Source organism: Zophobas morio, unplaced genomic scaffold (genome assembly GCF_036711695.1).
Source record: "Zophobas morio isolate AGI-343-1 ecotype UQ-CSIRO unplaced genomic scaffold, CSIRO_AGI_Zmor_V1 ptg000017l, whole genome shotgun sequence".
NCBI lineage: Eukaryota > Metazoa > Arthropoda > Insecta > Coleoptera > Tenebrionidae > Zophobas > Zophobas morio.
Genome location: NW_026972122.1, coordinates 10,264,072 through 10,290,098, shown reverse-complemented (window position 1 = coordinate 10,290,098; position 26,027 = coordinate 10,264,072). Strand labels below are relative to the sequence as shown.

The 26,027-nt window shown below is 34.5% G+C and overlaps 3 protein-coding genes and 1 long non-coding RNA gene across 4 annotated transcripts in view; 1 reads left to right on the top strand and 3 right to left on the bottom strand.

The window, feature by feature from the left end:
• LOC135130100 (uncharacterized) overlaps nucleotides 1–26,027 on the top strand; it is a 188,722-nt gene that overhangs the window by 74,793 nt on the left and 87,902 nt on the right. The window lies entirely within an intron of this gene.
• LOC135130256 (probable cytochrome P450 6a19) lies at nucleotides 4,907–6,708 on the bottom strand. The gene is made up of 3 exons (XM_064057611.1): nucleotides 5,515–6,708; nucleotides 5,210–5,461; nucleotides 4,907–5,154 (listed from the first exon to the last, which is right to left on the bottom strand). The coding sequence occupies exons 1-3, from the start codon at nucleotides 6,653–6,655 to the stop codon at nucleotides 4,991–4,993; spliced, it is 1,557 nt and encodes a 518-aa protein (XP_063913681.1). The 5' UTR covers nucleotides 6,656–6,708; the 3' UTR covers nucleotides 4,907–4,990.
• Nucleotides 17,462–18,717, bottom strand: LOC135130310 (uncharacterized). The gene is made up of 2 exons (XR_010280724.1): nucleotides 18,276–18,717; nucleotides 17,462–18,205 (listed from the first exon to the last, which is right to left on the bottom strand). It is a non-coding gene; the product is annotated as an uncharacterized LOC135130310 (long non-coding RNA).
• Nucleotides 19,309–21,177, bottom strand: LOC135130344 (probable cytochrome P450 6a14). Its single transcript, XM_064057707.1, has 3 exons — nucleotides 19,886–21,177; nucleotides 19,578–19,829; nucleotides 19,309–19,526 (listed from the first exon to the last, which is right to left on the bottom strand). The coding sequence occupies exons 1-3, from the start codon at nucleotides 20,772–20,774 to the stop codon at nucleotides 19,363–19,365; spliced, it is 1,305 nt and encodes a 434-aa protein (XP_063913777.1). The 5' UTR covers nucleotides 20,775–21,177; the 3' UTR covers nucleotides 19,309–19,362.

The window sequence follows — 26,027 nt, the reverse complement described above, 5'->3', positions numbered from 1 at the left end:
AGATATAGAAGCTATGATAGCGGAACTGAGCAACCTAATTGTAGAAGCTACGGAAAAAAGAATGATATACATATGGCAAGGGAGGAATAATGGATGGAACGGAGAATGTAGTGAGTTGAAGAGAAAAGCAAGAGAAAAATTAAGAAAATGGAAGAATAACAAGGGAAGGAAAGAAGAGTACCTAAAAACAAGAGAGAATTATAGGAGAAAGTGGGAAGAAAGAAAAAGAGAAAAACGAGAAGAAGAAGAGAAGACAATAAAGTCCCTGAAAACAGAAGAAGAAGTATGGAGATATATAAACAAGGACCGGAGAAGGAAGACTGAAGTCAGTAGGAAAATCAAAATACATGAATGGAAAAGACACTTTATGGAATTAATGGTAGGTTGTGAGGAAAAATGCTGCAAAATAAAGGAATCACAACGACGGAGAAAATGTGGAGAGGTTCGGAAATAACAGAAGATAAAATAGGAAGACTGATTGAACGACCGAAAAGAGGAAAGACACCAGGAGGGGATGGAATCCAGAACGAAGTGTGGATGTTCGGGACAGAAGGAGGGAACTGGTAGATGGAGTTTGGAAGGGAAAAGGGTTTCCTCGGCAATGGAGAGAAGGTATAATAATCCCAGACGAACATATAAATTTCAGATGCCAAAGAAAAAGACGATCACATTTTATCGGTACCGATATTTTATCGTTATAGAAACAAAATCCCACCCCAGAACTTGGTAACTAATGCCAAGAATACTCTTAGACTTAATCCTTTGTTCTAAGGATTTGAAAGATAGTGTAATACACTCCAGTTCTCCAGTAGTTGATGATGGTCACCATCCTGCGCTATCTATCATTCTAGAAGTTTCTGTAGCTAATTTGAAACAGTAGAATTTCAACTTTTTGAGAATTAATACGAAATAAAATTTTCGTAAAGGAAATTATATAGAGCTCTACAGATACCTGAAAACACATACTGGTCCCAACTACTAGTTATTAAAGATGTCATTGTTGCTTGTCACTATTTCTATTCCATTCTTTATGAGCTTTTAGATGGTTTCATTCCCAAGACGTCAATTAATACAACGATATATTATCCTGTTTGGTAAACACCATCTATCATTGGCCATATTAAACGTAAGCATCAAGAGTTATAAAAACAACAAATTTGACGGAGTATTATCACAAGTTAATGAATCTTAGGAGACTCATTACGAAAGAAATCAAAGTGTCATATATCAACTTTAAGAATCGGCGGAACCGAACATCAAGCAAGATCCAAAAAATTTGGGGGCATATATTAATGAAAAGAAAAATGTTTCGAGTATCCCACTAACTGATCCACAAGCAAAGTGTCAATCATTTCGCGACTCATTTCAGTAACGTCTTTAGTAGTGAATAATATCTGTGATAGTTCTCCAGTCTGCGATAGTGAAAGTGATATTGATACCTGTGACATTTTGAATGCCGTCAAAAAAGTCAATTCAAATTTTGCTATGGGTCCTTGCTTTCCTTGTAAAAGACTGTATTTCTTGTTTATGTGAACCCCTTTACTATTTGTTTCATTTAATTATTGCTGAAGCTACATACCCTAATATCTGGAAATCTACTAAAGCTATCCTGGTCTTCAAATCCGATGTACGTAATAACATCGAGAATTATAGGTCCATTGCAATAGTTTCAAATTTTAGTACGATCTTTGAAATAATTGTAGTTAATAATTTATATCGTCACACGTATCTAATCAACTTGGTTCTAGTCAACATAGGACAACAAATCCGATTCTCCTAAAATTAAAAAAACAAGTTGATATTATTTACACAGATTTATCTAAAGCTTTCGTTGTGGTTAATCACTTGATTTTGCTTGATAAGCTAAGCAAATTTGGCTTGTGTAGCAATTTAATAAAGTGATTTCAATCCTTTTTGTGTAATCGCATTTAGTGTGTTGAGTATCATGGTTTTCGCTCTAAAACTTATGTAGGTATCTACGAATGGTGTTACGCAATGGTCAAAACTTGGACCTATTTTATTTAATATATACTTCAATGACGCACTTCTAGAATTTAAGTGTCCCATCTTTATGTACGCTGGTGACCTGAAGGTGGCTAAAACTATTACCACACTCGAAGATTTTTACTCGCTTCAAAATGATTTTAATAATTTTATTATATGGTGTTACAATAATAAACAAAATATTAATATAACCAAATGTGAAGTAATAACGTTTTCTAAATCACCTGATACTACACAACATAAGTATGTATTAAACGATACAGAAATAGATAGAGTTTTCCAAATCAAAGACCTTGGTGGTGTGGTTGATTTAGAATTGTCATTTCAACATATAATATATATAATAAATTACCATTGTTATTATTATTAATATTATTATAACACAAAATATGGTACCAAGATTTCAGAAGCTACGAGTATTTTTCCCTGCTGTTATTTATCGTGAAAATAAAAGAAATCTGGTGTAAGGTGATTTAGAAAGAACTTCTGTTACCCCTGAAGTATAGTCAAACAATTGACTGTACTTCAGGAGTGAGTGAAGTTCTGTGTAAGTAACTTCAGATATTTTTTTTATTCAAATTATATAAATAAATTCTATCGGAATGTACAAAAGATGTAAATAAAACAATCATTCGTTAAACCTTGACCTACGTCTTATCGTAAAACTTAGAATTTTATTAGACTTTATCTATTACGTTATTAACATGATATTAACGCTTTAGCGTAGTGACTAGAGTAACAATTAAATCATAAAACTTTTTCATATTTTTTTAAACCGTATGTGACACAACGGGTGTACATGATAGAATATGTTTGGAGCAGGCCTTGAAATTATTATTTGTCGTTTATTTACAACAGGGCAATTATTTTCGGAAACTAAGTAGGTAACCGAATATACGTTACTTAGGTACAGTCGGATTGACAGATAATTAAAACATTACAATATGTTTTCTAACCTAACATTTTTTTGTTGTTAAATTGTCATTTTCAATAATCGTCATTTTTGACGTCACTCATTCTACACTCTAATAAAAAGCCGTAAACAATTGAATTTTCACAGTCTACTTCAAACATATTTTTAAATGTACCGTATTGTATTTTCGGGGAAATTTCAAACATTTGCACCTGGATTTAATTAGATATATTTATTGCAGATCATCATTAAAATTCGAATTGAAGAAATAAATCACCTGAATGTTTTTGAGTAAAATAATATTACAATAGTCCCAAGAGAAATCGTATTTTATCAATGATTTTAGAGCTAAGGTAAGATGAAAAAACGAATTAAAATACTATATTTTAGGGTCCGAAAAGAGATAGTAACGGATGGTCAAAAAATTTTCAGAGTACTGATTGTCATGGATATATTTTTCTGTTATTCTATTCATACTGGCACTGTTTAAAATAAGGCAGACGTTTATGATTTTAATCAGCTACGAAAAATTGTTCCATCTAAGGATTAAAGTATTAATCAGTATTTACTTTAGTAGATTTTCAATCTATAAATAAATTTAACTGAAGCCGCAAAATTGCTGCGCATTTTGGAGGAGCTTAACTTTACAAACCTTGCTTTCTTGCTCTATTTTACTTGTTACTTTATTACATGTCGCAGCTCATCTTAACAGCTTTAATCTAATAATATAATACGTTTCTTAGACGCAATGTTATAATAACGTGTCATCTACAACGACATAAATTGAATTTACTTCACAAATTAGAGCACTTACGGGCATGTAATTCTCACTTTATGGCTGCAATAACAATGATTCAAGCGGATAAACAAATAGGAAAACCAGGAACTTCACTCACCAAATTATTGATTATTATTCAGCAGCAGTAAGTTGAAAGTCAGTGAACAAATCACAAATCTGTAAAACTCACAAAGTTTACACATCGTGTTTATTTTGCCAATGTTGATGTATTTAGAAAGACGTTGAAAAAGCATGACTCAACTCCTCTTTATATTCCATGTTTCCATACAGTTCATTTATTTTCGTCAAATGACGTTCTACTCAATCAGACCATGGTAATTCATGAAAGATAAATCCACAATTCTTATTTAATCTATTTTGTGAATAATGAATGAATAATGAGGTATAATGCGTTTGCAGGATTTGTGGTGGAACGCAGTATAGTTGGTTCTAATTACAGACATTTATTATTGGTTACTGGTAAACCACTACATAATGCGTTACATTATTGATAAACTACAATCTAGTACATATCAGAAAAATAATCGCTAATGGTTTGTTTATATTGATAAATCAGTTACGTAAATGAAACTTCCTTGATGAGTATTGTATCTCAAATTAACTCATAATCATTCTGACAACGCACAAAATCGGTAAAAACGATGAGATGCGATTCTGATCGACTATTGTATTGTTGATATAATAAAGCTTTAAGTATTACTATGTCACACTTTTAAAAGATTTTGTTGTCTTGAGAGATTTAAAGGAATGAGTGGACGTGGTGTTTTAGCTCGAGTTTCCTATTTATCATGCAAGGAGAAACGTTACTTTGGCAATGACAGAATAGTCCCCAAAGACGATAAATCAACTTTTCAGTTACTAGATCCAACTAGGTTACATTTGAGGCAATGTTATCGCGAAGTCTTCTCTCTAAAGTAAAACGCTCTTTTAAAGCATAATTTAGTAGTTAAACAGCTTTATCTCGAAGTAAATTAATGAGGGATGAGAGCGTAATGCTGGGTAATTACACTTTCTAAACAATCTCGTTCTAATAAAATCCATAAGATTATACAGCAATTTTCTCATAAGCATAGCATGGCGTCCGTTTTCTAGAGTGAACATTAACTTCATTTTCACAGGTTTTTTAACCTCAATAATAATATACAATAATATAGTATAAACGTAAATAATAAAAAAAAAAACAAAAATAAAAAAGATATACTTTATTTGTATTTTACAAATTCTTGATTATCTGTTAAGTTATTTAGGTATCGTTCCATTAGTGATGGTAAATTTTACAGTTTGATGTAATCAAGCCACACTCCTCCCTCTGGACTTAGTGTAAAAGACGTCGGGGTTAATTTTAGAGGTACCTGCGTCTTCGAATTGATCGAAAATTTATAGTTTTTCAACAGAACACTGAGACCAACTTTTGTTTGTAACATGCCGAATCTGAGACCTAAAAATTTTTTTTTAATTTATAAATTCCATCACCTGTATTATCTTTGTTATACCTATACAAATACGAGGACCTTCACCAAACGGTAGGAAAGTACAGGGATGCCGCTTCTTCTTATTTTCCTCCGAAAATCTTTCTGGATCAAACTTTTCGGGGTTTGGGTAATACTCTGGATCATGTTGGATGCCCAGGACTGGAATCAATACCGTAGTCCCCTTTTCTATAACACGGTTTGTTCCAGGAACTGTGTAATTTTTATTACAAACACGATTTAAATTTGGAAGCGGAGGATATTTTCTTAATGTTTCTGCAACATAAAATACGTTTAGGAAACCTGTATTTGACGAAAAAGAGATTTACCATTAATAACTTGTTCCATGTAATGCATCTCCATAGCGGCATCGTATGTCAATTTATTATTATGTTTTTCAAGTACTTCTTCAACTTCTTTTCGCAATTTTTCTTGAATGTCAGGATTCGATGCCAGTTCAAAAAGACAAAAAGTCATAGTAGTCGACGATGTTTCATATCCAGCTAGGAAAAATACGAACGACTGAGCTGCAATTTCATTCACCGTTAAATTAACTTCTTGTTTCTTGTCACCTTTTTCACCCAGTACACTGTTATCATCAACCAGTTTTCCCCTGTTTTTGAGTTGCAACAATAAGTGCATGAAGTCTTTTCGATAAATATTATTCTCTTCACGATATTTCACCGTGTCTTTAACTACTTTCATGAAAAATTTTGACAATTTTGGTTTAACAATCCTAATTTTCAGTTTCTTTGCTAGTCCTGGAGCTACAAAAAGCATGAAGCCGGTCAAATTCTCCCAAAAAGTATCCACAAAAAATATTTTGAAGTATCGGTTGAATTCATTGTCTGGATTTTTCAGTGAATTGCAATCAATTCCGAAGGCACAGTTTCCAATGATATCAGTGGTGAACCGAACTAACATATCTTTGATGTCGACGGCTTGCTTGCCTGCAGTTTTGTCCATTTCTATTTCCAACTGGTTACCGCAAGTAACCAAAGTATCGAACATCATTTTCATCTTTCCAGACGTAAACGTTGGAGTTAATTTTGCTCTAAGGTTCCTCCATTTGGTACCCTCCAACGAGAATAAGTGAGCACTTAGAGGATCATTCTTTTCATCGTTGATGATTCCTCGGTCTACGAAATGACCGAAGTCGTTTTGTAGAATGCCTTTAATGATGTCTAAGTTTATGGGTATATATGCTGGCATGTAGAGCATATAGAGTCCTCCGTGCATTTCATGGCGGTTTTTAAAATATTTATAGTATTTTGAAACAAAATCGCCAACTGATTCGGATTGGGTGAAGAGTCCCTTACTATGTCCAAATGGAAAACCAGCAGGCGGCGTTGGTATGCCTTTACGTTGCCAGTAGGTGTGGGAATATTTTACCCATGTTAGAAAAACTGCTATTATTGCAGTCAACAGACCTAAGAAGTCTAGTAACCAATTTCCGGTTAATACACCCATCTGAAACACTACACTATAACGTTCACGTTGTATCTGTACACCAGGTACAGTTCGTCTAAAAATACTGTTTTATGTTATCGTGTTATCTAATCAAACTGGAGGCTTGCGTAATAAGTGAAATTTTTGATAAAAATTCAGTATTTTCTATAATCCCGTTTCATGATCGTTGATCAATAGTCACTATTTATTTTATTTTTGGACAAACAATCTAAATTATTGCGTCATTTCTTGTTTTAACCCTTAAGAAACACTTTTATGCTCAAAACTGAACTTAATTTGGTTCCTTTTAATAACTTACATTGCTTTCAATTACACTGGTCTGTCTTCCTTGGTCTTAAATATTTTCTCTTGATAATGGACGCAATACAGTTGGTTTACTCCTTTGATGAATAATGTCAATTTAAAGCAAATTCGTCATAGCTTCTGATCTTGTATTGGACAAATTAAATAATGTTAAAATAAAACTGAGTCCAAGTGCAGATGGAATTCCATCTTATTTCCTTAAATAGTGTAGTTCTAGTATAGTTTGGGCTTTAAGTCTTCTTTATAAAAATTCGCGTAATACTAGCACTTGTTTATAACATTTTGGATTCTATTATTTCTCAATGTATAATGGAAGAATACAAATATCTGCTTTCACTGCATCAGTACGGTTTTTTCCAGGACGAAGCACTGTTACGAACCTTGGTGTATTTACCAACTACATTGTCAATTCGTTTATAAAATGGAAATCAAGTTGATGCGGTATGGATTTATGGCATAAATGGGCAATTGTTTCACTGGATTACATCGTATTTATCAGAGTGGAGTCAAATGGTACAGTTAAATCATTGTTTGCCCAAATCTTTCCTTGCATTTTCTGGCGTACCCCAAGGTAGTCCCCTTAGTCCTACCTTATTTTCTCTTTTTATTATTAATGATCTTACATATCAATTATCATTTTGAAAGTATGTATTTATTATTTGCAGACGATGTAGAGGTCTTTCAATCAATACAATTTTCCATTGATGCCTTTTAACGTGAAGATCTTCTTTCTTTAAGCAAAAATCTTCTTTCATTAGGCGAAAATTTTGTTTCAATTTGTCTACAAAGACTATTATTTAATCAAGTTGGTTAACGATCTCAGCTAAAAAAGATCCCTTCTTACTATTTATACAAGAGCAGAGTCTACACTGCTCAAACGGCATCAAGTACTGCCCATTTCTAGTTGGAATTTAAATGTGGATTGCCCAAAAGAACAAGCAAAGGCTTTAATTGATATTTTTAAAGCCCATATTGAATTTAAATATATCGAATAATCCAAATGAGAGTGCAGAAAAATATGGAACTACAATACGAGGGAGTACAAAGATTTCAATCTAAAGTCTACCTTGTATTTTAGTTACCAGAAACTTAGTGTTTGTTTTTTAGATTTTGCTAATAATTATGAAAATAGGACGGAAGAAAATAAATAAATTTTCATATAAAAATGTACATGTAACAAACAGGATTTTCAGAATCCGCAAACACCTTTGACAAGATTTCCTTAGCAGGCAGGAGTTCCTGTTGGAACATGAAATTGAACAATGGATATTGACGAGCGGATTACAGAACATTTTTGAAATTAAAAAGGGGGTGAACATGTGCCTTGAACAAAATAGTAAACAATTTGAACATTTACTGTAATGTTTAATAGCAATAAATTTGTTTCTTTTTATTCTAACGAATTAGTTTTAATTTTTAATAAGACATGAAGCGTTTAGGCAACCAGTTAAACAGATGCGTGTGGTCTTTGTCATGCGTCCTTGAGCATTTGTTAAAGTTCAAAACTAAGAGGCGGCACCTTTTCATGACCTACTTCGATCATTTATAGAAACCCTCTATTACTTTATATTAATATATTATTTCTCCAGAGTCACTAAATTTTAGTCATATACACTCTCCACTCTTAGACCCAATAGTTAAAATTTTGTATTTAACAGCTTTATGTATGTGTGAAGAGTTGTGGTTCAAATAAAACTTGTAACTTCAAAGAAATCTTTAACTTTTTTTAACATAACATCCTTCATATTTTCACAAAAGTAGATTCTTTATTACAGAAGCAGAAAACTGACACACACAAAACTGTTTTGAAGTAAAAAATGTTCATATTAAAAGTTCTCAGTTCCACGATACGTAAAGATAGAGGTCTGGAATTTTGTACAAAACTTTTAGATTGATTTGATTGTCCCGACAAACGTATAAAAATTGAAAAGTGCTTAATTTATGTATACAAAGCCATCAAATTTACAAATTGTCTGTTCTTCAACTGGTCACTATTAAGTTTTGCTTTGATACAAAATTTATTAAGGTTTATCATAGTACATAGTTTATTTTGTAATTATAGTTATATAAACTCCAAAAAAATCTGTTATTACGAAAAAATTTAGTTAGAGAAAAGTTATTTTCATATGAAACATTTGAGAAAACTGATATGTTGTAAATTTAATCATTTGTATCAACAAGTATAAACCTTTTTCAACTTTTGACATACATATATGTTAATCTGAAGTGACTAACATCTACCCTACCTACCTCCAAATAATGTGTATGTCAATTTTTACATATGATTACTGTTTACTTTCTCAGCGTAAGTTAATAATCAGATCCGTTCTGCAAACGCTTAATTGTTTTTTGGACATACCACGACTTCTAGAGTATGAAAAATAAGTCCCTCGTTTCCGTCAGTCTAGGATGTACTATCTCTCCGGCGTATGTCATCTGTGATCTGTTGGCGATTTTATTAGTAAACAGATAATCTCAGAAATTACTGGACTGATTGTCGTGAAATTGTATATGTCTGTTTTTGTGGTATATTTTCCACCCTAAACGTCCAGATTTTTGAAAATAAATTGAACATCTTCGGTGTGTACATGTGAATTCGTACGTGTGTTGCTGTTCGGGTTTCGGTTTTACCTACCAACCGCAACCCTTGTCAACAAGCGTCCCCAACTTTCTCTTTTACCTGCAATGTATCGCTTCCGATTTTAACAACTTTGTACATAGACTCCGAACCGTTAACAACAAGTAAATACAGTGTTACACAGCACATGTTTGTGTTTCATTTATATCAATCTTTTTCGGTACGTATGTATGAATAATAATCATACATCCAACATTGGTCCTTCGAGCCGGATTTCTCCACATGTGTGATCCAGTGCTGTGAATTCAACAATAAAACGCGGTGGTGCCATTTTTCGACGCCTGTATCGGGAGACGTGATCTACCGGCCATCGGAGTTCCCTACCGGACAGGAGAGCAGCGAATCCAGCCCATCCAGTCGTTTCATCCAAGGTTCCAAGTGACCTTATCACGTTTTTGGTAATTTTCGACGCCTGTATCGGGAGACGTGACCTACCGGCCATCGGAGTTCCCTACCGAGCAGGAGAGCAGCGAATTCAGCCCATCCAGTCAATTCACCCAGGCTCCAGGTGATCTTATTACGGTTTTGGCAATTTTCGACGCCTGCATCGGGAGACGGGATCCAGCCATTGGAAATTCCCAACCGGACAGGAGAGCAGCGAATCAGTCTAGCCGTCCCAGGTGCCATAGGGCCTTATTGCGGTGAGTGGGTTCCAACTATTCCTTTTCTTTATCTATTTCCGGTCAAGCACGCATTCGACCGTAATTGTAAGTCATTTTATTTAAATTTCATTGGCAAGTACCATTTACCTTGCCCGAACTGTACCAGTTTTACGTATCTCAACTAAGCGGTTTTTCAAATGGTTATGACGCGTTCGCAAACTTTCGATGCTCCACACATGGCAGGCGCGGAAGGTGACGACAATGCCGAAACATTTTCGGACTCAAATCCTACACCAGAGGATGCAGGAAATTTACAAATTTTATTCTTAAAAAGAAATCGCATTCACGACGAAATATCGCGTTTCAAGTTGTGGTTTGAAACAAACAATCTAAGTACATCCGCTTCTCGACTAAGAGTAAGATTGCGCGATTTTGTACGTATTAAGGCTCAGTTTGACAAAATCCATTCTCAGATTGAAGCTCTTGATGACGCCACCCCCGATTTAGAACAAGCTACCACAAGACTTTATTTTGAAAACGCGTATTACGATTTATGTGCAGATGTCGAAGATGCTATTGAACAAAAACGCGTTAACACATCTTCACCTGCACCGCAAGGTAACGCACCTACGAGCACACCGTCACCATCGGTGCAGTTGCTCCCGAATGTTATTAAACCGTTTAGCGGAATTTATACTGAATGGCTACCTTTTTATAATACATTTAAAACACAAAAGGTGTCTACATTTACAGCGGCAGTAAATCGCAATAGTACACAATCCACTTGTTATTTTTGTAAAAAATCTCATTTAATTTACAATTGTATTACCTTTTCAAAACTCAGTGTTTCGGAAAGAAGGTCTCAGGTAGATAGGTTGAAATTATGTCAAAATTGTCTCAAACCATCGCATACGTCCGATAGCTGTAAATCTATGTCATGTAAATTATGCCAATTGAAACATAATACACTTTTACATAGTGACCAACCCTCCCATTCAAACGAAAACCAGCCTAGTACCAGTGGAGTTTATTGCTCATCCGCCCTTTTTCCACAACCCGTTTTGTCTACAGCAATAATTCTAATAAAGGATTGTAAAAACAAATTTCAAAAATTCCGGGCTTTGTTAGACGTGGGTTCAGAATCGCATTTTATTACTGAAGCCGCCACTAACAAATTGGGTTTAAGTACAGAAAATGCAAATGTGGTCGTAGCAGGTATTCAATGTTCAAATACAACCGCTAGACAAAAGGTTCAGGTACAGATCGAGTCGTTGCATTACTCATTTACAACAGCTTTAAATTGTCTGGTAATCCCAAAAATTTCGAAGAACATACCTGTCCGTACCTTTTCTAAAGATGAGCTGGACATACCTGAAGCGGTAAAACTTGCCGATCCTAATTTCAATTTGTCACAGCCAATCGATCTGTTAATCGGAGCTGGATTATTTAGGCAACTGTTAGGTGTAGGTCAAATTCAAACGATAGGACATGGCTTAATATTACAAAAAACTTTATTAGGTTGGATTGTAGGAGGGCCATTGCATGGATGCCCCACCAGTAACACTCGTCAAAATCTACATTGCGCGGTCAATAATGTCAATTTAGAAAACCAAGTTGAAAAGTTCTGGAAACTTGAAAGTTATTCAAACGATGATAAGCCGCTCACAGCTCTTGAAATACAACATGAGAACTATTTTATTAACAATGCCACTCAATTATCCAACGGACGATTTCAAGTCAGATTAACATTTAGCAAGTGTTTACCAAACTTGGGGAATCCGACAGAAATCGCGCTCAAACGGTTCAACACATTGGAACGAAAGTTCGCAAAAAATATTATGTTAGAAATCAACTATCATAATTTTATAAAAGAAGACATTAATTTAGATCATATGCTTTTACTAGGTTCATTTACAGAGCAAAAAATCGAAAGTAAACCCCATCATTTTTTGCCTCATCATGAGGTTTCCAAAACTGACGGGGTCACTGAAAAGATTTGCGTAGTGTTTGATGGGTCAGTCAAACCATCAGTCGGAAAAAGCATAAATGCTTGTCTGAGTACAGGGCCAAAAATACAAAACGACATTTCCGATGCAATAATTCGATCTAGGACGCATGAGGTTGCTTTTACAGCGGACATTTGTAATATGTATCATCAAATTTTATTTCAACCCGAAGACAGACGATACGAAAAAACTTTGTGGTGGGATGATCCCGTGCTTTACCAAGCACGTGTCACTTTAGCCAAACGGGCTTCAAATACAAATTTGCTGAATGATTTGACAACTAACCACATCAATTTTCATTTCATTCCGCCTTCCGCGCCACATATGGGGACTATCGGGGAAGCAATGGTCAAATCTGCGAAAAGCCAGTTGAAGCGCGTTACTGGTATATTTTTATTTGATTTGCAAGAAATGCAGACGTTGCAAATACAGGTCGAAACTTGTTTGAATTCGTACCCGTTAACCGCCATGTCCAAAGATCCAAATGACCTGACTCCTTTAATTCCCGGTCACTTCCTCGTTGGAACCCCTCTAACTGTTATTCCAGAGGATAACGTCACCACGGTCTCAAAGAACCGGCTCTCCAGGTGGCAACAATTCAGCCGCACTCAGCAGCAATTTTGGAAACGGTGGACAGCAGAACATATGGGTCAACTTCATCATCGCCCAAAATGGACCAAGGCCAGCCGCAACAGCATAAGGTGGACGATTTGGTGGTCGTTAAGGAAGACCACACACCTCCGCTTATATGGACCACTGGGACGCGTTATTACTGTTCATCCCGGTCTACATGGCCCCATTCGCGTAGTGACAGTGAGAACCGCGCATGATGTGATTAACCTGCAAGTGACTAAGCTGTGTGTGCTTCCGACATAAACAAATGTGCAGTGTCTAAATTTACCCTTTTTTTTCTATGTGTTCTGTACTCTATTTCATTGTCAATGTATGCACCTGTCATGTAGACACATATTATGTATTTCATATTTGCAATTGTTATACTTTGTCATGTTGAAAGTTAGTTCTTTCAAGGCGCCGGACCATGTTCGGGTTTCGGTTTTACCTACCAACCGCAACCCTTGTCAACAAGCGTCCCCAACTTTCTCTTTTACCTGCAATGTATCGCTTCCGATTTTAACAACTTTGTACATAGACTCCGAACCGTTAACAACAAGTAAATACAGTGTTACACAGCACATGTTTGTGTTTCATTTATATCAATCTTTTTCGGTACGTATGTATGAATAATAATCATACATCCAACAGTTGCGCTAACGCACTATTTCTTTTGTTTTAAATTTTATTTTGATGCATACTTTAATATTTAATAACTACTTAAACTCCAATTTTCTGTGCACCTTATATTTCAATGGCTTCTGACATTAGTTGAGGTATTTTTAATTGATGCTTAAGTGTTCAAAGACGATTCTCTTGATACATACTTTGGTGAAATGCTATATTTTTGTTGATGGCACTTATCGATACAAGCAAGATAAGAACTAAGATAAGTATACCCTATTATGTCTTTCATTGTCTACTTTTGGTTGTAAAAAACTTGAAGTACAACCTAATAAATTCCGCTTCTTTAAAAATTATAAAATTTGATTTTGCGATTTTTGTGATAATCTCTATAAAAAAATAACCCATGACGTGGGGGTGCAAATTCTAAAGCGCGCAAGCGTAGACAATATAATCTTTATCTGAAGCAAATAAGCCACGGGAAAATGCTCTCTCAGTAACAATAACATACTTAACTTCGAGCGTTTATGTTTATACTTCCACATAACTCGACGTTTAGCGTGTTCAGATACCAAGCTTCAACTTGCATTTGTGCTAAAAGAAAATGAAATTCGATTTATTGTGTCTCCTTAAAATAGAGCTGAACGGTCTGAATATTATTTTGGGTGAAGAGCTGCAATATGGTAATTATTATTATTAAAACATTTTTTCCGTCTGCTGCAGTTTACATTCGGCGCTTATATATGTACCAACTTTCACGTCATTTGGATAACCCAGATCTTAAACATATTGGTCTTGACTCATCTTAAACAGGTAAAACCAAGTCATTAACATGCAGCGAAAATGACCGCAATAAATGCAGTTAGGTATACTCTATGGAAAGTTGTTTCTAGGAAAAGCATGCAAATATGTGCGGTTTTTCCTTCGAAAAATGTAAGAAATAGAAAAAAAAAATGCAAAACAATCCAATTATGCATGCAGTTTGCATTTTTGATAGAATCCGGACTCTAATAATAATTCTTCTTACAAAAATCTTTTTTTTTAATGAATGAATGATACATTAATGAATTCAGAAAAACAGGCTCTACAAGATTCCAAAAAATATATACAGCGTGTTTAAAAATAAGTGGGATGTCGTATACACAAAAAAATCATAGGGTGTCAAAACAAATTATAGGATGCCATTTGTCTTCTTATAAGGTCACTGGTATCTATATTTATTTTAATGTATAAAGGTTATCGCAAATAAAAATTCGCAAAATCATTTTTTTAATTTTTTTAAGAAGCAGGATTTGTTGGACTGTACTTCAGGGGCGAAGGAAGTCCTGTCGAAATAACCTTCGACCAATTTTTTCTATGTAAGTTTAGCCGGTAATAACCTCAAACTTGCAGCATCAGCCTTCTCTTGGAGATCTACTGGAATATACGTCATTTCTTAGTCGTCATCATTGCTAATGCATTGATTTTTACAAATTCAAATCCAGAAATTATAAGAGAAACTTGTTTTCATGTTTTATTTTCAGAATTGACATGAAAGCCATAAACCGTAGCGCTAGATTTAAAGCCTGATATTCGAAATCTAGTGAAATTAATTAATTTTGATGATGTATGAACCTCATTTATAAAGCGGCTTTTTTTACTCCTGGATTCGCCCATATGTGTAAACTTTTCACTCGTAAAAAAAGACATGCGTTATAAACTTGTTGCATAAAATAGATCAAATTAACAACGGCTCACCGCTTTTGCGCGAAAATTTTTTGTTGAAATAAAATTTTTATTGTTGTAAATATATTATAGGAGGTGTAATACCCTTGAGGCCTTTGCAGTGGAGTGGATTGTAGGAGTGTAATTAGCTTAATAACGTACAGATTTATCAGAGCTGTTTGCTAGTTGTTGGCAAGCTGCCACGTAATTTGTATGAACAGTTACGATCAATTCCTTAAAATAAGGCATTTAGATAGAACTTACCTAACCCCTGAAGTATAATCAAACAAGTACAGTCTTAGATAAGTAAATTACTAAATTAGATATAAAATTTCATCTCGAATTTTTCACTAAGTTAAAATAAACATATGCGTGGATTGTTAAACTATAGGTAAAGAATCAAGATATGCGTTGTTTCATGTGAGTTTTTCCAAAAAAAAAAAAAAAATTAGCAAGGACACATCCATGGTAGAAGGAGACATGGTATAGGCATACGCATCGGGTGTGACGTCAAGTGGGGTGAAATTAGCGCGAAATTTAAAATACAATTCGTTATCCGACAACTAATTGACGTATTGGACAGAGCAATGACAACTGAAGCTGAAATTCCCTAGACTACCCTAGCGAAGCCACAAGCGAAGCTCACAAGAGTCACAAGGTCGTTGATGCCACCTAACGTCACAAATAAATGCGCAGAACATTTTTAAATTGGTACATCGGATGCCTATACCATGTCTCCTTCTACCATGGACACATCTATCAATTTGGATTGGTATATTTTTGTCACCTTGTATAAGCAGACACAGACTACACAGACAAGCCACTGCCCCACCACTGACAAACGAATATAGTCTTTAATTCAAGAGTCCAAACAGTCGATTTCAATTATTTTGCCCTTGAACACAGGAAAATGACGGTTTAGGTAAGGATGACCTTGATTCCGCTTAAAAATTTGCAAAATACTGTAGTGGCTATCCTGTTTAGTGGAAATTTTTAGGAGAATGTAACTAGAAAAACTAGAATTTTGACACTTCGGGTCAGAGATATTGAATATAAGTACATATATACATTTAAACCTCCTTGCTTTGGGTTGACAACATAACCACATATAACCTCAAAATGGGTCCGACCAAGACGTGTGAAGTGCAACGCCACAGTAGATCAGTAACGAAACTTCAGCAATATTTGCGGAACGGGTGTGACCTTGGGAGCCCGTTCCCGGGAAACACGAAGATTCAAATATTTCGTAGCATTCGTATGTGATTCATATAATACTAATAACACTGGTCAACAAAATTCAATTTTTTCTCTCTAACTTTGACATAATTGTAATGTTTTCGTTTAATTTGTGTCTGTGTTTGTAACAAAGGGCATAAACCTTACAACTTAGCTCAATTAAAAATAAAAATGCATATTTGATGTTAAAAACAAAAAGCAGGTAAAACAATTTAATTTTTGTATCTTTAACGGCAAAAAGTGATGTATTAACAAAAGAACAACCATAATTAAGAAAAAAAACAACGATTGTAGTTTAAAAAACGAAAAAAACAAAAGAAACAGCTAAGACCGACGTTTTTTCGGTTGCCTCCTATAGATTTCATTGGAGATCTCTCGCTTGATGGTCCCGCAGTATTCTGCGAGCATTTAGATGTTCCATCGATCTTGGTAACGTTTTTGTATCCACAAAATGCCCAGATGGAAGCGTTCTCTATGTCCGTCACTCACGTCGTCAAAATTTTTGGGGAAAAAATCAAGATGCGAATACATAAAATGCACTTTTAAGAATATGTTAACTTTAAATTTTTTATATGATGATAACATGTTTTCTACTTACTAAACGTAGTTTTCTTATTGTTTCCCAAGAAGTTTGTAGCAATTTGATCACAAAAAAATACACCTTATAGAAAGTTTCCTATTACTTAATAGTACGATTTTTGTATTTTTCAAAGGATAATATTGAAGATTACTTTTAAATGAGAGCTAAGTTTGGGTTTAGCCGTTTATAATATCATTTAAAATTGTTAATTAAATAATAATTGGCTGCTATAATAAAAGTTAGAGTTTAGCTGTTGACCAGTGTAATTGTACACAAAAATAAAAATGGTTGGCATGTACTAGTGACATTGGTGATTTTTTTCTTTCCTATAAATTATTAATATATTCAAGCAAAACATTTTTATTCAATTTTGACGTTTTAAACTGCGTTTATTAAAACCTTAACAAGTTTGACAAATAAGTTGTTATCCACAAGTGAATTGCAAAATTTTTAATTCACTCTTAATATTTTTAAATCACTCACAAAAAAATAAAAAACAACTTCAGGAACATAAACATTTTGCTTATTATTTTTAATAGTTTTCACAGAATACAATTTGTTTACAATTTTCACTAAAAGGTTGCTGCAACTAAATCAGTATTGTTTGACATATTTCTTTGGCTCTGTGAGGCGTCAATTTGGGAATTGTATAAATCCCACACCAATAGAATCCCAAAGAACGTTTCGGAAACTATTTACTACAGATTATTTCGATACAAGTGCAAGAACCAACTGTGAAACACTATTTTATTTGAAATGAAAAATTTGCCAAGGTGTTCTTTTAAATAAACTTCCACAACACATCTTCCCTGTATTCCGGTCTCTTCAACAAACATTAAGTGATGTGAGTTACCGGAAACTCACCTTGAAAGAACACAACTGTTTATGGTATGTTTGTGGATATTCATTAATACGAAAATTCTTACACCACCACTTCTGCGAAGTTTGTGAGAACTTTGCACATTCTTACGAAGTGGTACATCCTGTTTTAATTGTGACATTTTAAAGTTTTCAATGAAGATGTGATTTTTGGCGATTTAATGATGCCACCTGCACATTTTGCAGTTTATACTCCGGTAGTGGGTAATACATTTTGTGAGTTTTTCCCAATTTATGCACTGTATTCGTTAACTGGTTTGCGGCTAAAAAACGAACCATACAAAAATACCATTCCACCACCCCTGCAAAGACTTTCCTCTTGATTACCTCGTCTCAGTTTTTATTAGAGTTAGAATTTTTTACACACTAAAATTTAAAAATAAATCTTGGACCGCTCAAACACGCACACATCGAAAATTAAACTATTTCGTTTAACCTGCAGTTTGTTGACCTCTTTAGCCTGGAATTTTCTAGTATTTTTTACATGTATCGTAAGACTACGTCGTAAGTATCTATTACTTTGTTACAATAAATTTTACGTTTGTTTTTAACCCCATAACCCAACATCCCGTATGATTCCGTAAATAATATGACATTTCTTGTTGACAAAACCAGACAAAACGTTCACCGAAAACCTTAAAATGAAAAAGAAACTATGTTCTTCAAGGTCGGAGCACCTTTAGTGACGCCAGTGACCTCTTTATGTCGTTCCGTAAGCTCCCCATGTATTTCTTATGGAGTCAGCTGAGACTCTCATAGCCCTGGCAACGCACTCCTGTGAGTCCTGCGGCGACAGAATACACAATACAATACAATATAATCATTCACTCACTTTTAAAAAATGTATAAATTTAATTAATAGCACTCATAAATTTTTTAGCTTGTTCATGTTTTTTTTTTGACTATGAACGTACGTACGAACGCCTTTATTGTTTTAGTAAGTTAAACATAATATGACTTCTGCTGATGTATTTTTTTAACATTATGTTGGCTTTTATCCGAGATTGTGTTGTAAAGTGGAAGTCCTCGCGTTTAAAAATCGCGCGTATGAAGTGACGGTTGAGGTAAGTCGTCAATAAGGGTCACGTTCGCTCAAAGTGGGTATGTGGCTTGTCTGTGTAGTCTGTGAAGCAGATAATATTGAGATGTTGTCATGTAGTTTTTGAGGATAATAAATAGATAAGTACATTTTTAATAAAGATTTACCGTGGTAGTGATAACGTTAACCATGTTTCTGTGCTAAATTGTAAAATGTTGTTATTAAATTATGATTTTTTTGTCAAATGTAAACACCTAGAGCAAAAAATCTAGGTGGATTCATAAACTACAAGTACAGTGGTACAGCTGTTTATTGAAATTTAAATGGCATTTATCGAACAAAATTGCTTGTGGAAATGATTTTAAAAATTCATGGCTGTCTATGACCGTGTTTTTTATTACTTCGTTGATATACACCAAATTAAAAAGTATTTGTTTCAATCTGTGTGCTTTATTCGTCGTCTACAATTTTTGTTAAGTAAATTTTACACTTTGGTGTAATCAAGCCACATCCCTCCCACTGGACTTAATATAAAAGATGTTGGATCAAATTTTAGAGGTAACTGTGTTCTTGAATTAACCGAAAATTTATAATTTTTCAAGAGAACGCCTAGTCCAACTTTTGTTTGTAATAATCCGAAGCGCAGACCTAAAATTTAAAAGAAAGTTAGATTTAATCAACCATACAATTTTTTCATACCTATACAGTTTCGAGGACCATCCCCAAATGGTAGAAAAGTACAAGGACGCCGTTTCGACTTATTTGCTTCTGAAAATCTTTCCGGATCAAACTTTTCAGGATTTGGGTAGTATTCCGGATCATGCTGAATGCCCATAATTGGAATAAATACTTGAGTTCCTTTGTCTATGACACAATCTGTCCCCGGAATTGTGTAATTTTTGGTACAAACGCGAAGCAAGTTTGGAATGGGAGAATGTTTTCTTAAAGTTTCTGCAATGTAATGTGAATTTTAGAAATTCTGTCAATTTGATGAAAAAGCGATTTACCATTAATAACTTGCTCCATATAATGCATCTCCATCACAGCGTCGTATGTAAATCTATTGTCATGCTTTTGAAGTACTTCTTCAATTTCTTTTCTCAGCCTTTCTTGTATGTCAGGATTCGATGCCATTTCAAAAAGACAGAAAGTCATAAGAGTCGACGACGTTTCATATCCAGCCAGGAAAAACACAAAGGATTGGGCAGCAATTTCATCCACCGTCAGATTGACTTCTCGTTTAGTATCGTTTTCCTCCCTCAGTACACTATTATCGTCCACCAGTTTTCCTCTGTTTTTGAGTTGCAACAATAAATGCATGAAGTCTTTTCTGTAGATATTATTTTCTTCACGATATTTCACCGTGTCTTTAACTATTTTCATAAAGAATTTTGATAATTTTGGTTTGATAGTTTTAATTTTCAGTTTCTTGGCTAAGTCTGGGAAGATAAAAGTGATAAAAGCGTTCACGTTCTCCCAAAATGTATTGACGAAGAATGACTTAAAATATCGGTTAAATTCGTTTTCCGCGCTCTTCAGTGAGTTGCAGTCTATTCCAAATGCACAATTTCCAATGATATCCGTAGTGAAACGACCCAATATATCTTTGATATCGACAGCTTCCTTGCCTGCAGTTTTGTCCATCTTCGCTTTCAGCTGATCACCGCAAGTAACCAAAGTATCGAACATCATTTTTAACTTCCCTGATGTAAATGTTGGAGTTAATTTTGTCCTAAGGTTCCTCCACTTTACACCTCCCAAGTAGAATAGATGAGCACTTAGTGGATCATTTTTCTCATCGTAGTAAAGGCCTCTGTCGACAAAATTGCCGAAACCGTTTTGTAGAATGCCTCTAATGATGTCTAAGTCTATAGGTATATATAATGGCTTATACATAATACAGAGACCTCCATGTGGTTGATCGTGACTTTTAAAATATTATTTTATTAATATTATTTAAAATAATTTAAGATGAAATCGCTAGGTGATTCTGACTGCGTAAACAGGCCCTTAGCATGCCCAAGTGGAAAACTGGTAGGTGGAGTCATTATACCTTTACGTTGCCAGTAAGTATAGGAATATTTCATCCATGTTATAAAAACTACTGTTGAAGTAATTACCAGAGTTAAAAAGTCTAGTAACCAACTGTCCGTTAACATTGCCATCTCAAACACCACACTGTAACGTTCACGTTATAGAAGAGTACTAAGCACTAATAGCGCTTATGTGCTGTTTTATGGTTTTGTCATATTATCTAATCATTCTAGGATCTTGCGCAATATTTATGTTTGAGCCGAACATTTGTTAATAAAACATAATTTGTAACAATGAGTCTAACCAAGTTGAAGATGCAAGCTGAAATGCATTTTCGACGATTAAAGGTATAAACATTGAGGTAAAAAAAAATAATAAAAAAATCCAACGATCGAGGCCATGATTTTTAGGTAGACAACCAAATATACAACTCTTCAATATTGAGTCATCAAGAAGTCAGATAAAGAATATTCAAAGGATAACGCAAAATGAAGAGGAGACTTGGGGGAAGAAGTAATATAACTGTCGGAGCATTCAGAAAACGTTTGAAGCTGAAATGCGAAGGAAATAAAGGCCTTTAGAGAGGAAAACGTGGATTTAAAAATAAAATTTAATGAACTGAATAGAATAGTTGATAAAGAAAAAATTAAAAACAACGTGGTAATCAAAAGTGTTAAACTGGAAATAAAAGATGAAAATTTCTTGAAAAAAGGAGTAACAAATGCCCTCAAATAGAAGATGAGGGTGGGCACAACATTAGAAAAGAACCTAGGGAACAAAGAGCTCAAGGAAATATGTTAAAAGGTGGAACAGTGACAGACAAAAACTAGAAAAATTTAAAGACGACAGGGGAGGTTGTCCTAAAAAACTAGCACAAGAAGTAACAATGGGAATGAAAAAACTATGACCAACTGACAAACAAACAGGACACGATTAGTAAAGACAACGAATAATGCATAATAAGGTAAGAACAATTACTATTCATCATACGAAGAAGGGAAGTTAAAATATCTGATGGGAGTGATAAGAAAATATAAATTTGACAATCTAACGCTACAAGAAACAAACCAAGTGGGTCAAGAAGTTTTTTAAAACAAACAATTACAAATTTTTAAAAAGTGGGGTATAAAATAAATAGATAGTTAGATACGGACTTCATAATAAACAAAGAATTAAAAGAGGTGATCATCGACTCTCAACCAATGTGAGAGAAAATATACTAAGAATACAATAAAAATATCAAAAGATTACATTTGTAAATTGTATATACAGGGTATTACACGAACGAGTACGAGCTGAAATTCAATAAAAAAATCGTAATACATAGGCAACAATATATGCACGTTAGAGTTTGGGGTAGTTCGGCATGTTTTAGTTAGAGGGCGGTAGTCGGGTTGGTAGAGTAGTGTCCCTAGCTTTTAGAGAGTACCGCAATTGGTAAGGCCGTATAATGGAGTGAAAATGGCGACTGACGTTTTGTCATTGTCAAATGTCAAACATCAGTTATATTATACGAAGATTTTGGCTGCGGGTTTTGTTCAGGTTAATCGCGTCAATTGAAACTGTTGAAAACAACATGCTGAAAGTTCTTCTGAAAGTGTGTCAATGTACTTGTGGTGATTTAAAGTAATAACAACATTAATTCTGATTTACTTTTTATTTATAAAAAAACAACGACTTTGTAAGCTTACGTCGCACAACACAAGTGTCAATTCAATTCAAATCAATAAATTTGCTGCATAATGTAAAAATATTCAAAAGGTGATTCGACCGCCTCAAGTAACCGCGAAAATGAACTCATTAATTCCGCCTGTGATGTGCAATTTCAAATTTGCCGCCGCATATTGGAGTAAAAATGGCGACAGTTTGCGGTACTCTCTAAATCTAGTGACACTATGGTAGAGGAGAGCGGCATGTTGAACTAATGGGGGAGACCATTATGTTTCTGTTCGGTGTAGTGGACGCATGGTGAAAAGACGGTGTAAGTAGCTAGGTTTAAATTAGCTGGTTTGGTAGTTAATAAAAGAGAGGAAGCCCTTGTTTAACGACAATCAATCGTAACGCCGACGGCGCCCAGTTTCCCCAATCTGAGCAACTAATTCTTGCAGTTTTTTAATCGGAAAAGTGTTAATTTTCGGGACCAACGCGAACCACGTGCTGTGAATTTGTTTTATTGTTTGTAAATTCACCAATCAAGTGAGATCGTCAGCTAGTGCTAACACAATTTAACAATCAGGATCATTTAAATAAACTACTTGCTAGAAGATTTCATGATATTCACTTAGTCAGGATAACAATTCTTTGTTTAACAAGTTATAAATAAGTTTCTGGATGCATATATGTAAGTGTTACATTATAACCTTTCTTAATTCTTCACACAAGATTGCTGATAGGTCATTTACGGCAGTTAAATTAACGAAATTCATTACACCGTGGACTGACAGGGGGTTTAAAATAATTTCTTCCCTTAGGCGGTTACCATCGTTATTATCATCGTTATCATGATTACATCACTCAGGCATGTCCTCACAACGCTAAAGATTGCTTACATCACTGAGGGCATGTCCTCGCAACGCTAGAGATTGATTACATCACCGAGGCATGTCCTCGCCACGCTAAGGATTGATCACATCATCGAGGTATTTCCTCGCAACATTAAAATCTACATCATCTAGGTATTTCGTCGCAACGTTAAAATTTACATCATCGAGGCATTTCCTCGCAACGCTAAAATTAACATCATCGAGACACTTTTTCTTCGCAATGATGATTGGATATTTTTGTGTTTATTTATTATGTATTTTGTTAGGGTAACCAGTTCACGGTATTTTAAACCCTCAAAGTAAATTGTTTTTGAAGTAGCCAATCCTTTGGATCATGACATAATTTGACATAATGTAAACTCTTTGTTTGAATCGTTGATAAAGTGTGGCAAGTATTAATCTCATGTAACTTTTGTTAACTTTGCAATTTTTCACCCCATGCATATTTCTTTAACTCACAGTTTTAACCTTAGTAATTTTCTTTGTTGTATAATTTTCATCGGACGTAAATTTCATGCTCTGCAGTTTTAACCTCACATAATATTCACTCTTTGCACAAGTTTATTTCACACCAGCTCTTTCGTTTTTATAAATCTTTACTAGTTTTGTTTTGTAAATATTTTGTTGATGAATGTTTCCACAAGATTGTATGGCGAATTTAAATGTTGTTTATTGCTCTTTAGAAACTTTAAAACTTGTTCAGTTGTTAAAATCAGAGTTATAAGAGATTGAACATTTAAAATGGAATTGAGGTTAAATAACTCAGAAAACATGGCAGAAGCGACGTGCGGTTCCTAGTCGAGCTGGCGAGATCTATCGCGTCACCTGCACAAAGGGTACAGGTTTGGACAGATTCAGGGGCTGTCGCTCTCGGCTTCGTACTAGGTTAGATCCAACTGCGGGTCTGCGATCGTAACGGCCTAGTTTCGGATGGCATGTTCGTCATGGAGATGTGCTGTGTGGGTAGGCTTTGCGATAGGTAGAATCACCGTCGTGGAGGGAGAACAGCGCCGAACGGTAGCCCCAAACTCCGCTTGTGCTAGAACGCCCCAGGGGTAGTTTTGTTATATTCAGATATTTACATTGATTCAAAACATCAACGTAGGGTTTTTGTACTTGTTCGGTTTCCCATATGTGTATATGTGTCAGTTCGCGGTTTTCTTTCATATTTTAAGGTGTTTCATTTGCGATGTATTATATGTCGATAGGGGGCGAGATTTCTAGCCCCCTCCCAAAAATTGTGTGTATTATTTCTTGCGCTCTTGACTCGACAAATTTTGAATTTTTGAATTTTTCGAGGGCCTTTCAAACTTTTTCAAGGTTAATTTAAGGCGTGAAGTTTGGGTTTTCACAAGGTCAAAGAACACTTTTATAGTGAATCAGTAAAACAGAATGTAAACACGACAGAAACAAAAAACAAACAAATCCACCAGATTAAAATCCGCAGAACAACAGGCAAAATACAAAACGAAAATTCGAGAAAATAATAAGCACTATTGAAGGAATAAAGATGTTGAAAGATATTGGAATAAAACAACATCTAAAATGGAGGAGGCAACAAAAGAATGTAAGATATGTACTTTGAAGTTAAAATAGGAAGTAAGTCGTGATATGAAGAAGAATGTAAAGGAGAATTGCAGTTAAGGAACAAAATAAGACTGAAAAAGTTAAGGGAGGAGGAGATAGAAGAAGCAAAGAATGAGTACAAACAACAGAGAAAGGAAGCAAAAGTTACTGAGAAAGAGGAAAGGAAAATACACTAAAGAGTTATTAAAAAAAAAATGGAGAAATAAGAAAGCTGTACAAAAGAAAGAGGACTAAAAATGAAAGGAAATAACATCAACCCAATCTAGTATTTTATTAAGATTAAAAGGAAAAAATCAAACCAGGTTAAACCAGGAAAAAATCATTTCATCATCACCAATTTTTCTTTTGCATTCGTTAAATAATAATTAGTGATGGTAAATTTCAGGCTGTTGGGGTGTACATTGATTATTCTACAACCTTTGACAAAATAAATCATAATAATCTGTTAGCAACATTGTTTAACTTTGATTTTTCTGATTCCCTGATTAAATTGATCAATACGTTCTCATTTGTGGATTAGATTGCAGCGCGCCAGATATCAAGGTCATGAATCGATAATAACTGCTGTATCTCTGGTGTTCCTCAAGGGTTAGTACTGGGACCTCTGTTGTTTGTTGTATACATTAACGATGTCCTTAAATACATTAATTCAAAAGTATGCAGATGACTTAAAAAATTACAAGGAAATTTCGTCAGTTAAAGATTGTATGATTTTACAGAAAGACCTTGATATTTTCCCGCGATATAGTTCCTCCCACTTGCTTCCCTGTAAATTACAGTAAATGCAAGAATCATGTCCATCACTAACAAAAGCATACACTTAATGTTCAATTACAGCGACGTTTCTTAAAATACTTAACATATAGAGAGGACGGCATTTATTCTGTCATAAAATCACCTCATTTGGAACTTCTTGCAAGATTTGAGGTGGAGGATTTGAACACTAGAGGAATAAAGGTTTCATTGAACTTTCTTTAAAAGTTAA

Bases quoted from the DNA above. Each gene is read 5' to 3' on its own strand.
- LOC135130256 (XM_064057611.1), bottom strand. From the start codon at position 6,655: ATGGGTGTATTAACCGGAAATTGGTTACTAGACTTCTTAGGTCTGTTG. The intron at 5,462-5,514 runs GTAAATCTCTTT...TTTATGTTGCAG, and splicing joins CATGGAACAAGTTATTAATG to AAACATTAAGAAAATATCCT. The intron at 5,155-5,209 runs GTATAACAAAGA...AAAAATTTTTAG, and splicing joins AGGTCCTCGTATTTGTATAG to GTCTCAGATTCGGCATGTTA.
- LOC135130344 (XM_064057707.1), bottom strand. From the start codon at position 20,774: ATGTATAAGCCATTATATATACCTATAGACTTAGACATCATTAGAGGC. The intron at 19,830-19,885 runs GTAAATCGCTTT...ATTACATTGCAG, and splicing joins TATGGAGCAAGTTATTAATG to AAACTTTAAGAAAACATTCT. The intron at 19,527-19,577 runs GTATGAAAAAAT...TTTAAATTTTAG, and splicing joins TGGTCCTCGAAACTGTATAG to GTCTGCGCTTCGGATTATTA.